The following is a 16614-nucleotide window of genomic DNA, read 5'->3' as shown; positions in this document are numbered from 1 at the left end:
ATAAACTGCAGTCTAGACACACGAGCCACACGCTAAATACAGCTTCTGTCTATCTGTCAGTGCAATCTGGCAACACAACCTGATTCAAAGGGTGTGTGGAGCGGACCTCTGCACACACACACCAGATATTTGCTGTCTCAGCTGTTGTTTGTCCATTTCACCTTCTGACCATTTTACTAAAGCTGTAAAAACACAAATGACACATGTTTTTCAAGTGTAGGCTGTGAGTTAGGGCTATTATTATCACAAAAAAGCAGAGTTATTACAGTTTTGTAATTAGCTGGTAATTAGTTTTGTATTTTTTTTTATCTCATTTTGACTTTTTGTTTTTAATTCAGTTTAGTTCCAATTAATTTCATGAGTGAGTTTCATGTTTCAGTTTAGTTTTTATTAGTTTTAGTATTAGGTTTAGTGTTTTTGAATTATTCTAGTATGGGCGGGATATGTTAGAGGCAAGATTTACGAAAAATCAGTACAGGTATTACAATAAAGAGCTTTTTGAAAGCAGTTGACTCACAGTGTTGTGGACATCCAAATTCACAATAACAATGCCTCATCAATTAAAAATTTACCAAACAAACAAATACAAAAATGATGATACTTTGTGTTTATATTTTATTTAAATTAGCTTTCAAAGTTCACAAAATTTCACAATTTTCAAAAGACTATTTTTAGTTTAGCCTTATACAGATGTGCCAAATGTTTAGTGCAGAAAAATTCAAAATGCTGCATTTAGATTACTGAAATATACATTATGAAAATTATGTTAATTAGGCAAATCGAGTACACAAATAAATTACACTGTCTTTTGATTCTAGGGATTTGCGTACTAGGACGCAAGACAACCTTAAATGAACAACAACACAGAACTAAACTGCTTTCATAGGAATTAAGAGGATAAGATGCAGCCAGATGCTTTTAATCAAATGTATGTGATTAACTGATCATCAGCATCTGTAAAAAAGCAGACTGGTCTTCGTGATAGTGGTGGAAAGCTCTGTGTAACACATGAGGGCCTGGTCTGGAGCATTCAGGTGTGTGCTAACACACCAAGAGAGGAAAGACAGCAGCAGCTTTAGAGAAGCAGTTGCTGCTGCCCATCATTCTACGAAGGGTTATAAGGCGATTTCCAAACAATTTGAAGTCCATCATACTACAGTAGGAAAGATTATTCACAAGTGGAAAATATTCAAGACAGCTGCCAGTCTTCCCGGGAATGGACATCCCAGCAAATTCAACCCAAGGACAGACCGTGCAGTGTCCAGAGAAACTGCAAAGAGTGAAATCTAGAGGCCTCAGTATGTTAAATGTTAACGTTCATGACAGTACAGTTAAAAAAAGACTAAATAAGCATGACTTGTTTGGAAGGGTTTCCAGGAGAAAGCCCCTTTGCTCTAAAGAGAACATGGCACAGTTTAGGCTTGCAAAGGTGCATCTGAACAAACTACAAGACTTCTTGAACAATGAATGTTGGACAGATAAGCGGTGATGATTTGGGCTTGTCTTGCAGCCATGAGCTCTGAATAGTAAAGTCTAAGGAGCTTGGAAAGAAAAGCGTCTGGACTTCTTTAAGTTGCTTGAAGACATTTCACCTCTCATCTGAGAAGTTTCTTCAGTTCTAGGGTCAAATGGTGGAGATTCCCAGATTTAAACCCTGTGGGAGTATCCCACTGAGAGGGACAAAAGGACCCCTGATGATCCTCTACCTAATCACATGAGCCAAGGTGTGAAAACGGGTGTAGGTCACAATCAGCCAAGGTTTCGGGTGAAACCTAGCCCCAGTGATATCCTGAGGTCAGATGGCCCAGGATGTGAGCAGGCGTTAAGGCGTCTGGGAAGGGATCTCAAAACTGGATTATAGATGGCTGACAGTTGGTGTCATAAGCCACCTGTTCAAAGATGGTCGCTCACAGTGGACATAAATGGCCTCTTTTACTCCTCTTTTGAACCATCTGTCTACTTTGTCCAACATGTGAACAGATTACTTCAAGTTACTGGTGGTAGAGGTGGTTCCACAAGCTAATGAATCGTAAAGTCTACTGATGATTTTTTTTGTATACTTATCTTCATTTTGGCTTAGTTTTTGTGAAATAAATAATAACAGTGTAATATGCCATGTGTTGTTCATCTGAGGTTGTAATTATTATGTAATTTGAAGGTTAAAATAGCCTGTTGTGACCCTCTTCAGCTTTAGAGGGGTTGAAAATGGTTACCTGCAGGCTCCCTCGGGGACAGTACTCCGTTACGATGCAGACGTTAGGAGGGTCGATGCAGGCCCCGATGAAGCGAGTCAGATGGTTGAACTGAACGTCTCTCATCTGAAAATAACCACACACAAACACACAGCAACTGTGAGTGCAACTCTTTCCAACATCACATTCCCGAACCCCATGGAAACAGAGGACGGAGGAGGGAGGACTGACGGCTCGTTTATGTACAAAGTTTTGAGAATAACGCTGCCAGCAGTTCATCAAAATAATCTATTTGCAGTGGGCTAGCTGGCACCGTGTCTTTTCCTACGTGTTGAGACGCATTCCTGCTCGGGGCACCCAGGTGAAACATGTGCGTGTGCATAAATTGCCCTTGGAGGTTATGAATGAGCCAGTGTGCTCAGGGCGATGAAAAAAATAACATAAGGTTGAGGTGTTGAGAGGACGTACGAGCAGGAATATCACACTGGAACAGGCTGAATGTGTAAAACTGCTTTACATGGAAAATAATCACTCACTGGTTTTAACGACACAAAGCGTCTTCCAAAGCATGAATCACTCTGTATGTTCGAAAAAGGAATGAAAACAGAAACCTTTGGTGGCGATTAAGCGGGAACGTTTCATTTTATGAGAATGTGCGAAGTGGAAATAAAAAGGAAGAAGAAAACAGTAATTTTCTTTTCTAGAAACACAAACGGCTACTAGTGCTAACAAAGACAGCGTATCTTTCTGCAGCTGGTGCAAAACTTTGAAAATTCATCCTCAGTGAGTGACAGAAGCTCTCACACCAAAACCAGGGTGTTAGTTGCTCATGTTTCACGGCTCGGGGGATGTTAGGCTACCCTTTGGCCTATATAATTTCCCCCGCTGCACACAAGCGAGGGGGGAGGAGAGAGCACTGGAAGACAAGTGGTTAAGTTTCCACTGGCAGGCCTGTCTCTTCCCCCCATCTGGTCGGCTTTTATACGAGCTGAGGTTTGACAGTCGATCAGGCCCCCGGGGCGTCTGAGAAGCTGCCAGCTCAGACAGAAGCCTCACTCCCCCATGTGCCTGCCGACTGACCGAGAGGCCACAGAGGCGTCAAGGAAGCCTGAACTCTCCTCTCCTCTGAAGGACAGCAACAGAAAAAAGGCCCAAAAGCACCAAAAGAATCCGAGCTGGAGAAAAGAGAAAAAATGGCCACAAGTTTTCTCCACAACTTTTCATTACCACTGGTGCAATTTCCGAGTTACGGGTTTCCCTTTGCCACACAGTGTTTCCATCACCAAACCACATAAATTGCAAGATTTTCTGTTTTCCCCCCTTCAGCCAGCTTCCTTATCACTCACTCGTAAACATCACCCAGCCGAGGAGACCTTTTCCATCAGCAGCTGCACTCAAATACATGTTTAAAGGATCTGAACCCTTTGCCGTAACATCCTGCAGTGGGTCTTTGTAAACACTAACACAAACCTATCTTTCACAAGATAAGCTACAGAGCCAGAGAAAAATACCCAAAACTAACATGCTGAAATTGTTCCACTTTAAAAAAAAACTCCTTTCATAAAGCAGGTGGAGATTATGAAGGTCTTTCATCTAAACAGTTGCTTCATTTTGGTGAGCAAATAAATTACCTGTTGAATACAACTAGTTGAGATGAAGGGTATTTTTTCTGTCCTCCAAGGTCTCACTCAGTGTAAAGCTCTTTTCAAACAGATGCAACTGGAAGCACTCAGAGATGCATTTTACCTCAAAATACAACTTTGCTTTCCCCTTTTAAAGAAAGAAGACAAACTCAAGAGTGACGAGAATCTGTTTCACTCGCAGACTGTGTATAAAGGATCGAGGTAGAGTCTGAAAAGTGAAGGCAATGCATTTCGTCTAGTGGTCAGCCAGCAGGGAGCGACGTCTCTGTTTTCAAAAGAAGTCCAGTTGTACAGAAGTCAATAGGAAAAGACCGTACTTTTCATTTGATCTATGACCTTTGTAAACACCTTCCTTATGAGCTTTTGGGGTCAATATGAATATATATGAATATAATGAAGTTCATTTTTATAATTTACAGTCGATGCTAGAGTGAAACAGAAGGATAAAGCGGGATGTGCTTTAGGTCAGGCCTACCCCATCAATACCCAATCCAGTGCATTCCTTTCCTTTACTTAGCAACTCTAAGCTCGCTCACTCCCTTGCTGTTTAGTTCAGCTTGAACCAAGAAAGCTAAAAGACAGCGGTGAAGAAATCAAAAGGAAGTAAATTTCATTGCTTTTATATTGTACCTGAATTTTATACATCATAACGTCAGAGAAAAACTAACCTTACTCAGAACGTGGCTTGTTACACCGAACTCAATTAGTTCAATAGTTAAATTAGTTCAATTCAATTTCCATTTTATTCAATCACGTCTCCATGTTTGTTTATTTTCTTGTCTACGTCGAATTTGTGTGTCTTAGTCCTGTTTTCAGTGATTGTTACTTCCTGTTTTTTGTATTTACTTTAGTCCCTCGTCTCATGTGCATTATGTTCAGTTTTGCCTCCAATATCTCAATAGTTAGACCCTGTTCAGCTGTGTTCCCAGGTGTGTCCAGTCTGCCCTCATCTCCTCCTATGTGTACATTGTCTGCATATTCCTCATGGTGTGTGAGCTTCCATCAGTCTGTTGTCTGCAGTCAGTTTGTCCACGTCCTGCTTTGTTATTGTTTTTATTTTTGTTTAATTCCATCTGCCGAATCCTGCATCTGGGTCCACTGTCTGGCAGCAACACGCCCATCTTATCATTTACTGTTTTACTTATAAATATCAAGTTAGAACATTTGAATCTTTGAATGTATTAAATTATTTTATTTTATTTTATTTTCAGAAAGCTATGAAAGCAAAAACCTTAAAAGTACAGCAATGATTCTCAGTTTCTTCCTCGGAGTGATAAAGTTCCTTCATTTATAAGCCTTTTATGAAGAATGCATACACTAAATTGAGTGCACAGAATATTGATCCCTCCACATAAAAGAAGGCAAATGAAACATCCCTCTAGATTCTGATGTTACTTACAAGTAAAACTGGGCCAGATGGGTTGTACTAATAATAATATAACATATTTTTAGATTTTTTTTCTCCATATTTTATATTTGCTGGAAAACAAATAAAATGAGATGGGGAAAAAAGAACCAGTCCAGGAAATATAAAATTGTGCGAGTCAATTAGAAGTCACTTTTTAGAAAGAAAACAGAGGTGCAGCGATACAGATTGTGAACAGTAGTAATCCTGTCGCACTTGTACAACACAGGCTTAGTAGGTCAGAAGTGTTGCCCCAAGCCAATCCAGTTACTGCCATGCTTACTGAGTGATTAAAAGCATTTTAAACTTTATTCATTAAGGAATTAGAAACCCATGAAAGCATCCCCCTTTCTCTTTGCAGTTTATTAATTATTGCCTTTGCAGTCTGTGCTCAATAATTAGAGAACAGACACACAGATGGCTTCTCCATTTTTGTCTCTTTTTTTTTTAAATATAAAATCAACAATTGAGAGTCACATGCTGCACTTTCTGTAATTCCCTTTGACACGCAATAATAAAGCATCTCCTTCAAAGGAATACGTTTTGGGACACTTACATGCTTGAGCTCCATTAAAACTTGTCTTGTCAGCTCTATCCTCTTCTTGTTGACGTGCTTGATGGCCACCAGGTTCCCCTGTGTGCAACACAAGATGAGCGGTGAAGCCAGATTTACACACCAGCTTTCATCATATGAGAAAAAATATATATATATGGATGCACAAACAAAACAACACAAAAAACATGAAATTAAAAGGAATCAGTATTAAGCACAGAGAGAGAGAACAGCAGTGTAGCCTACAGGTACATGTGTGGTCGATTGCAGCTGTGCTGCAGAGGAAGACTTGCGTCTGTTGTTTCCAATGTGATGATCCTCAGAGCCACAGATGTGACAGACTGGAGAAAAATGCTGCTGTAGCAACTACGAAGCAAGACCGGCAGTTTGTGTGGGAGTTTTAACTTTTATTCAAATGAAATGCACAGTTAAGACCTGAAGAATTCTGAATAGAAAGGTTCTCTTTGTCCAGCAATTATTGGCTGTTTCTGGTGACAGATTTTATCACCCTTGATCTGTACTGACTTTCAAGAGGCGTATCAATAACCCTAATTATAAACAAGATGCTCGATCTGTATCCTGACATCAGCATTTATATAAAAACCCTGCATCATTCAGCTAAAAAAAGAGTACAGCCCGCCATCTCGTTATTCAGCAGCCTCTTTTTGTCACATTTTCTCACACCTCTTCAATCTGAAACGGACAAATTAACAGCAGCAACAAGTTGATGGCCCTGTCCAGACTGCAGGCGGGAGTGTAAAAACAAAGACACACACACACACACACAAAAAGGCAGAGAGAGAGAGAGAGAGAAAGAAAATTGACGCATTCTGCAGCTCACATTAAAACCAACTACCTAAATTCGCCCACACTCTCGCTTTCTCTCTCCTCTCTTCAGTTTTTCTCTGCGAGTGTGCACATGTGTGGGCGGGAAAGGAGTGCGCAGGAGTTGAAAATGTCAGAACTCGCTAAGCCTTACCTTAAAATAGCCCGTTTTTGCAAATAGCTGATATTTTCCATGGGCAGTTATCAAGGAGCCGTAGCTGGAGCCTCTCTGAGAAGGTGGAAAGGGATAGTGAGAAGAAAAAAATGTCAGTTAGTGTGCGTAGATTAAAGCAAAGAGGATTAAATCATGTTCACTTTAAGACTGTGCTTCTACTTCACTGCAATGTAGATTTCTAAAATGGTTCAACTACCCAAAAACATGCCCCACTTCTCTGCGTAACATGAAACCATCGTTCACTTATATTTGAGAAAATAAAGTGCTTTCAGATTCCAGCTCGAGTCATTTTGCAAATGTCTGCAGAGCACACCGAATGAATAAAAATCAAGTGGGCACACTGCATGCATACAGCCAGCACAGTCAACTGCACATTTGTATAGAATGCAAATATTGGCATCACACGGCACCCTGGAAAATACTCTAATTTGGAAAATTTCTGTGTTTTCCACACACACACACACACACACACACACCCCAGGAAATGGACAAAAAAGCAATAATGAAAAAGGTGTGTACATGTGCTTTTCATGAACACTTGCACGTGTGGGATGAAACACAACCCGAAGGAGATGCATTAACACTCAGACAACAGAACCCGATACTAAGAACGTAATGACGTATTATGTATATAGGAGTGGGGGCCAGGCGAAGGCTTATTTTAACAATCATTTAATATGCCACTGCAAACCCAGCTACCATCAATAAACCACCAGCTTTCAGGAATGTGTAAACTCACAAAGGATTTGGACTCTCTTGGGGCAGCAGCTTTTGCTTTTTCTAACAAAACCCACAAACTGCTTTTTAATACGCAGCACACAGTGTGTAAACAGGAGGGAAGCTCTGAACTTCAAGCATTTTGAATCCTGGAGGGTCCAATTTTACCACAGTGACATGTCCAGACTGATAATCAGGCCTGTATGAATGAAATATACCAACCAAGCATACAAAAATAACCTGCCAGATGAGCAACTTTTTTACCAATTAACATCCACCAGGTTACAATTAACGAGGGGCAGGGCTGGGTTTTGTTTTAGCTACGTGCTAAATAGGTAGATTTTCAGAACTACTTCACATTAACCAAACTCAAATCATAGACGAGTGCAGAGGTTGCCAAATGGTGTGACAAGATAAGTCCAGGCATGCTTTGGGGTTTTTTACGGTAAGCATATATTATTATTGCAGCATATGACTGCATAAAAAATTTAGGGTTCCCTAAAACTGTTTTAGGGACGATGTTGAATTATGAAAGTGTGACACATCAAAATATCTGGCATCACGTTAATGCAAGTGCAAAGAACATAGCACCTAAAAATGTAACCAAAAGAAGAACTGGCGATCAGCAGGCCTCACTCTGACAGCTCATCAGTCAGGAGACACTAACTGAGAAATTCTTATTGACTTAATTGACTCGAGTGTTGGATCTAAACCACAGGCATTAAGACTGTTTTTAACTGTGTGAAGCTGTTTGATAGCGGGATAGACAGAAGGTGTAGGTGGAAGGTTATATTGGGGTGCTAGTTGCAGATGTTGCAAATGGGCAAAAGTACCCCCATCAACCATTACAGTCAAAAGAAGCATTGAAAACCACGTTGAAAGCCACTGTGCTGGTGGATGTTAAGAGGAAACTGTGATGGGATAAAATAAAAGACTGTATATAAAAAGCTTGCTGAATCTACTGTGATCGGTGGTTTGATGACTGAAGTGACCACATTTGGATGGTATGGTGGAGTGCTAAGTTATTAGCCACATTAGCAATCTTCATTACCAAGGCCCATCAACAGTCTAGGGATGTTATTTAGTGATAACATATCAAATAAAAGGGCATAATTGCACTCAAAACTTCTGTTAGTACAATTAAAAACACAGTAACCCATGCTGTTTGTTAGAAAAACTTGATAAAAAGCTGCAAAAGTTTCCAACATGGTCATCATTTCCAGTTTAGTTACTTGAATTTGGTTACAGGTGACACCACCTGTAACCAAAGCTGCCACAACCCTAACTTTAAATTTTGTTTTAACTTTACAAGATTGAGACAGAAAAAGGTCAAATTCTTTTACTCTAGTCATAAAGGGGAAAATTGGCTGAAGAGACCAAACTCAAAGCTGTAAACATGATTATTTCTGCTGTAAAGTTGGATATTCTAACATGAGCGTCTATAAGGATTAGCTCTGTTTTGGAGCTACCCTCAAGTGGACATTTGAGGAACTGTAGTTTTTGGTTCTTTCACATTGACTTCAATGAACATATTCCTACAAAGCTTCTTGACAAAGTAGCAGAGAGGATACAAAGCGGGGCAAATGCATGCTATGATCAAGACTAAGAAGCAGGAGAGGACTACTTATATACATGAGGGTAATTAAGAAGAGTAGAAACAGATGGGTAACAAGACACTGCTGATTTCAATCAAAACAATAAGACAGCAGGAGGAAGTAAAACCAGGCACAAAACTCAGCAGACATTTAATGGCCAAACTAAAACACAGAGTAAGCAAGACTAACTAGGCAAATAAATAAACTTAGTGGGAAAGACACAGGAGAATGAGACAGAAAGCACTGAGGGAACAAATGAACTAATACAAACTGGAACCAGGAACCCAAGACTGTAAAGACTATGAAAATATATGAAAAACTAATAAAAAAAACAAAACAAGAGTTAATTAGAATAAAACTCCAAAATACACAGAAACCGTGAGAACAGAATAGGGACCAGGGCACAGACAACAATTTTCTAGGCCTCACAGATTGCAGCCTGATATAAAGTGATAAAAAGCTCACAATTATGAAGATTTTAAAGTTTAATGGCTGCTAGCTCTCATATGAGATCGTGTGGGTGTCATTTCAACATTTTGCATCATTTTCTGCACATAAATCTTGTGATCTACCTGTGAGAGGGTGAGCCGACTGCCAGCACGCTTGTGGTATTTATTTGGGCTCTCGAACTGAAGGTCCTCCCACCGAATCCTCCACAGCATTCCTGCCAGTTCCTTCTCCAGCTTCAGTTTCCTGCAGAAAGTAAAAAAGCAGGTGGTGAAATCGACAAGGTCACGGCAGCACAAACAACAGGAGAACTAGACTGGTTTGGGGTTGATGCAAAGGCCATGAGGTGATGTTTTCACCACAAAGCTACACCAGCTGGAACTAAAGCAATGATTAAAAGTCCTTCGGAGCCAAGGTGGTCTGCAGGAGAATTATAAGTTATTAAGCAAGCTGGATTTAATCTCGCAAGTCACCTTAAAACAAAATGCAAATTAACTCCATTTGTTACATTTGATCTCTGTCTTTCCTGTTGGTATTTCCTGAGATAGCGGTCTCAGATGTGATTACAGAATGCCTCACATACAGCATTTACGTGAAGTTATGTACATTTGGTGATGCATTTAGGCCTGTGTTTATTTTTATTAGATTTTAACTTTACTGGCTCATATGCTCTACTTATTGATGCTTGGCAGTGAGGCACTATTTTAGGGGAAGTATCTTGACTCTCCTGAACAAAGGGCTCTTTCTTCCAAGCAAAATACAGAAACATGGAACATTTGACAGTAAGCACCCAAACTGCTATTTAGTGAAATCAACTGAGCATGAAGTTAGTGTAAATATAAGTTCAAAAAATGATTTCTTTAAAAGGATTGTCACACTGCACATTGTCCTTAGTTTTCCTTTGGGTCACTTTTTATGATGCCTTCTGTCTCGTGGGCCTTTCAGTTACTTCCTGTTCTATTTTGAACGTTATTCCCTCGTCTAGCTTACTTTTTTCTTAACTTCCTGTCTCTGTTCTTTTCCCACCATTGTTTTTGTCTAATTAAGCTTACTTTTGCATTTTATTTCCCTGAACTGTGTTTGTTCTTGCAGTGCACTCATTAGGGAAAACAAATTTCCGAGTGGAAAAATTCACACAAACCAGAGTAAGAGCAAGAGGAAATCTTGGGTTGCTGAGTTGATGACAGATAAATGTACATATTTGCATAATCATAAGAAATTTTAGATTAATGTTAAAAATTCATGTATTGCATAGAAATGTTTTGCTTATGTTTGATAATAAGAGTACAATAGAACAAAAGAGTACATGAATGCAGGGTTCGCACCGTTCCTCTTTTTTTGTCATTTGGTCAAGTTGTCAACTTTTTGTCTTATGTATTTCTCACATTTGGGTTTCCTAATAACCTTGTTGAACTTTTATTATATTTCCTTGTTACAGCCACCTTCCTACTGCACCTTTCACATTAATCTTGGCAACATTTATGTTACTTTAAATTTTGGAAAGTCCCCTTTCCCTCTCTGTCTCACAACCCTCATGCTTAACCAGGCTATTTTAGCAGCTAAAATCACCGCATTACATTTAAAACAGGAATGCTTCACTTGATAGCTAATAAAAAATAAAATAATTTATTTGTGTCTGTCATTCCTTAAACAGTTTAAATTATGTTTAAGTAAAAAGGAGTTAACCTAATATGTCTGAGTTTGTTGAGCTATCTTCATAGTTACTTTGGTCATTAAGTATCTGCCTCGAGGCGTCAGCCACACAACCTTTTGCTTCTCTAGGTGCGTTAGCCATTGTTCACTGCAAAACTACATAAAAAATATTTCCAGGTTCAGAAAAGATCCCAGATAACTTGCAGTTATCTTTGCCACACTGATGGCAAACTATGAAAAGTTTGGTAGGTAAATAACAAATTCATGGTGGGAAATATTTTTCAATTAAGGTCTAGAAACCTGTCTGTACTTCCTGATAACCAACAGTCATTAGGCAAAAATCTATATTCCCCAACCAGTTGCCAAGTGGTTGCTGAAGGTAAAGTCGGTTGCAGTCCTTGCAATTAGTTTTATAGCTAGCAGATTATCTAGGCCTGTTCGACTGATAGTGTTGAGAGTGTCACAATAGTACATATATTTATATACAGCAGTCACTTGAAGGTTAATCATCAATCAATGTCGACTATATCTTCTACTTCAAGTAATGGTACAGTGCTTTGCAAATTTCTTGGACCACCTTTAGAAATCTGTCAAAAGCCTGCTTAAAACAAAAAATTACTTAATTCGCTGAACTGAATCTTTATACCCAAATTTGATCCGGCACACTTGACTTCTCTGACAAGTCAGAAAATAAACAAGCATAACATTAAACCACTAAAACTATGTTTTCTGTTCAGGAATGCAAGTAAATAATTGTAATTTGGCATCTTAATCAAAAGTTAATGTGTTTTACTAATCTGTTTCTGATTTTTTTTGTGAACCAGTAAAGTTTAAAATCATTGATAAAAACATCTTTCAGAATTTAAAATATGCTGATTAAACAGCTCGCACATACTGGTGGATTAACCATTACAGGAAAAAAAGAATTAATTTTTTTAGTTACCAATACTGTTAATTTAGGGCAGCTATGTCATAAACCAACCATTATATTGGTTGGTAGAATCCACTTCACTCTTTTATTTTTTTTACTCCCTGAATTTCAAGCCATAACTGTACTTTAGTACTACTACTGTTTCCAACTCAGTTTTTTTAAAAGAACTATAAAAGTTAAGGTCTCCTAATGTTACTCTTCAGACCAGTTAAACACACTAGGGTTAAGAGCTTTAGACTAAATGCAACTTACAGTATTTTACAGTTGTTTTGGCTCAGCGTGAAAAATCTTTTAATTAATTTATGCCTTATTCAACTGAAGTAATGGTAATGTTTAACCGAGCATCGTAATGTTGCAGTTCACCGAAGGGGGTTATCATAGAGTACACTGAAATCATGACTTCTGGCATTTAAAACAGTAAAAGCCTCACACAGTAAGCCACGATGTATACCACAGAGCTCAGTGAGACATTATGAAGTGGAAACAGCATTTGTGGTGATTACCAATCATCTTAAATTGTTGCTCACCTGGGTAAAGTTAAAATAATGGCACGGTCTGTCCAGGCTTCCCAGTAATAATCATTTAAAGTGCATTAGCTACTAAATCATACCGACCAAGCTTTAGTGTCCTGCCTTTTGTGGTTCATAATAGGAGTGTGGCAAATCAGCCCGTCTCTTTGAATTGCCAGTTTTGGATACTGAATTGCTGTGATAAAGCTAAAGCAACTGAAAAACAGGGTCAAGTGTTCAGTGAAGAAGATACAATCACTGAGCATCATCCAGAAAGGTATTTTATGTATGCAATAAATATGTGGTGATTTCTTCTTTCCCTCGTGTCCTGTAGTCTTGGCTATCGGCTAAAACAGAGCTTGAGCCAATTCTTTTATTTATTTAAACACTGATTAAAGATGTATTTGACACAAATAAGAGCTGCAGCCTACTTAACTGACACTGCCTATTTCTTGCAAATGACTTGATCCAAATACTGAAATCCTGCAGGGTTTTTCCTGGCTGAGAATAGGCGAGCGCCCCTGGAAGCACAATCAATCTGTGTACAGTAAAGGCAATGAGTTTGTGTCATCTTAAAATGTCTCAAATCTATGTTTTCAGGTTATTTTTTTTAAAAAAAGAGTGTCCAGTCTGTTTGACTACATGAAATTTTCAAAAGAAATCCTCTGTCAGAAATGCTATAAACATCTCTATGCATGTAGAAAAAGACTCTGTCCTGGTGCAGAAATGCACTATAAATTAAAGCTTAAATAGAGAAATAAATCCTAAAATTACTTCTCTGTTGTTCTGTCTCTGATTTGTCAAAGCACTATAAATTATGTATTGATCTATTAATAACAATATTGATACAATATTTTGATATACTTCTACTACGAGTATACAAAGGCAGACAGGCAAACAGATTACTAAAAGAGTCGATTAAACAGAGAGCCAAACATGAAAGTCACATGAGAAACATACAATTAAAAAGTATGATTTAATTTTAAAACAGTGAAAAACTAAAATTAGACAAAACAGCTGCAAGCTGATAACCATATAACGAGATGTAAAGTCATCACATACAAGCAGGTCTATAAAAATGAGTTTTAAGAAGGGATTTAAAGGAAGCCAGTGAATTTGCTAACCTTATCTCCTCAGCCAGGCTGTTCCAAAGCCGAGGGGGCCTGATAGCAAAAACACGGACACCTTTAGATTTAAGCCAACTGAGGATCTAAGGGCTGCAAAATAGTTCATAGGCGGGTCATCATTTATGCTCTGCAGCTTGAGGCCAGACCCATACGTGCTCTAAAAGTGATCAATAAAATCCTAAAATCAGTTCTAATACGAAGCGGAGACCCCGGAGAGAAGCAATGATTGAGATGATGTCATTTAAATGTTAGAACCAGTAAGAAGCTGATCTGCTGCTTTCTGAACCAGCTGGAGGTGAGACAGACTCTTGGTTTACGTCAGATAGGAGGGAGTTGAAACAGTCAAGCCAATTATTAAATTACTCCTGGATTAATAAGCAACAGATGGCCTGTTGTTGAAGCCTGTTGTCTTCCCCCCTTGGTTAACCTAAATTCTTGACTCCAACCAGTCTTCTTCTGTGGTGCCTAACATGACTCAAGTTTGTGCTACACATAACCAGAAAGCTTTCTTTTCATATATACTCAAGGAAAGATCATGCTTTGGGTTAAGAAACACCTTTCCAACCACATTGTTGCTTTCTGCTCTCAGAGTAGAAAGGTGCCATAAACAAGTCCATTTACTGTGTTCCATTTTATAAAGCCAGTCAGGCCAGCTTTAAAGACAAGTTTCTTTTATTTGAATAACAACCTCAATTATGAGAGTAGAGCACTTTAGGAAAGACTATCTAAAGGGACAACAAAGCAACATGATTGCTATCCAAAGGACAGGTTTAATGACCAAACCAAATGAAGGCTTTGTGCTACACTAGTCATCTTTGTACACCGTAAAATTTAATAAGCTGGCTTTCCTTAAAAAATAATGAAAATTCATTCACTTAAGAAATTCAAATTGTCCTGGCAACCACCTGTCACTGGGGGAAAAATGATTAAATACCAACCAGCTGTAATTTGTTGTTGGTGATTTCTGGCAGTCAATTACTGGTGTAATTGGTTGCTGTACCAAAAACCACCTTGCGATTGCTTTGGCTAGCAGATAGCCATGGCTGCCAGTAGTTTGTTTTGATGACAGTGACTTAATAATCATAATAATGGATTGCATTTATATAGCGCTTATATAGCGCTTTTCGTCCTCAATACCACTACTCATTCACACACTGGTGGAGGCAGCCACAGTTATAGCCACAGCCACCCTGGGGCAGACTGACAGAGACGAGGCAGACATATCGCGCCATCGGCCCCTCTGGCCAACACCAGTAAGCGGTAGGTGAAGTGTCTTGCCCAAGGACACAACGACCGAGACTGTCCGAGCCGGGGCTCGAACCAGCAACCTTCCGATTACAAGACGAACACCCAACTCTTGAGCCACGATCGAAGATGCAGACAAGTCGGCATCTTCAAAACAAACTATCGCCGACCAAAGCAATCAAGGAGGTTTTTGAACCTAGCGACAGTTTGAGGGGTGAAACGCAGACGTTAAGATCAGCGATTGTCCAATCTGCCCCAACAGCCACGGCCACGCAAGTGATCGAGAGAGAAACTACAAAGGCATACAAATTTATCAATGAACCAGTCTATTCTGCCCACAAGCTGTGGGTCATGGCCGAAAAATCAAGCATTGTATTTAAAGCAGCCAGATAGTTTGGGCATCTGTCTAAGATTTGTCCTGGAAGCCTCCCAGGTGAGCTGTTCAACCCAAAGGAGATTCTAGGACAGACCTGGAACACACTGGAGAGATCTCAGCTGGCAGGTGAGAAGGAGGTCAAAGCGTCTCTGATTAGCTTTTAGAAGATGGATGGAGGGATGGAAACCTTGGTAAAAGCACTGAGCTTGTTTAGCTCTAATGAAGGAGCCTTTAAGATACATTGAACAGACTCCTGATAGACTGGGAGTGCCTAAAAGCTTTCCAGATGATGTTAGATTAGGATAAGAGTTGCGTTAGTTTAGGTTTTGTTATCCTTATTTCACACACATGTCAGCAGGTTGTTAAATGAAACATTTTTCGCTAATGATTGTGGTGTTTAAATTGGCGCAGAGAGGAATTTCCCAGATTGCACTTCCCATGATTTACTTCTGTCTCCTATTTCGTCCATTAAAGGTGGATGAATAAAAGCAGATATGTGAAGCAACTTCTCCACAATGGTAAACAACCACTAAATGTCTGCAAAGCCCAACCAGAGTAATGAATTCATCCATTTTCTAATCAGTGAACTTTGTGACAAGTTTCTGAGTGTTGCTTTTTTTCAGCACCACTCTGATAAACATGGCACCATGGAGAGGAAGAGGCACTCTAGCGACTCAGCACATCTGGGGGAAATCTCAGAGGAGCTGATGCTTCTTGACAATTCACGATTTACGACAACAATAAATTTAAAAAACGCAGGAACTTTTGTGCGTTTTTTTTTCTTTGCAAGGTGGCAGTGGATTCATTGGCAGACTGAAACACTTAGAAATGAAAAATGAGCAGAGCCCCACACATTCCAGCCCAATCTAAAAAGGTGTAAAACGTTTCCAGATGGCTTCAGGGAAATTATTGTAGCGTGTGCATATCATCATCTTTTAGTCTTTTCCCCCAGAATATCCCAGTTGGCTCCTGAAGTGGCTCATTATCATTTTTTTTTCCTTTGCGACTTTTTCACCAGAACAAATTGTGTTGCTGGAGAGTCCAAAAAGTAAATTCTGATGTTTGCTAGTATTTGGAGGACAGGAAACGCCATTAAAGTACCTCATCCACTACTAAAAAAGTACTTTTCTATTAAAAGAACCTTGTTTAGAGACCTCTGGCAGCCAGAGGGGCAAAATGTGAGGCTCCACACTGGGCCTATTGTTTGGTAAGTCCCATTTG

The 16614-nt window shown here is 39.3% G+C and overlaps 1 protein-coding gene across 1 annotated transcript in view; it reads right to left on the bottom strand.

Moving 5' to 3' along the window:
- Positions 1–16614, bottom strand: part of npr2 (natriuretic peptide receptor 2) — a 94564-nt gene that overhangs the window by 36794 nt on the left and 41156 nt on the right. The window contains exons 8-11 of the mRNA XM_026174420.1: positions 9678–9798; positions 6773–6847; positions 5797–5874; positions 2214–2318 (exon numbers count right to left, since the gene is read on the bottom strand). Coding sequence (XP_026030205.1) covers positions 2214–2318; positions 5797–5874; positions 6773–6847; positions 9678–9798 — 379 coding nt within the window. The remainder of the gene's footprint in view (positions 1–2213; positions 2319–5796; positions 5875–6772; positions 6848–9677; positions 9799–16614) is intronic.

The sequence above is a fragment of the Astatotilapia calliptera genome, chromosome 7, assembly GCF_900246225.1.
Source record: "Astatotilapia calliptera chromosome 7, fAstCal1.2, whole genome shotgun sequence".
NCBI classification, from domain to species: Eukaryota; Metazoa; Chordata; class Actinopteri; order Cichliformes; family Cichlidae; genus Astatotilapia; species Astatotilapia calliptera.
The sequence above is the reverse complement of the archived record's forward strand: the minus strand, read 5'-3'. Positions and strand labels throughout refer to the sequence as shown.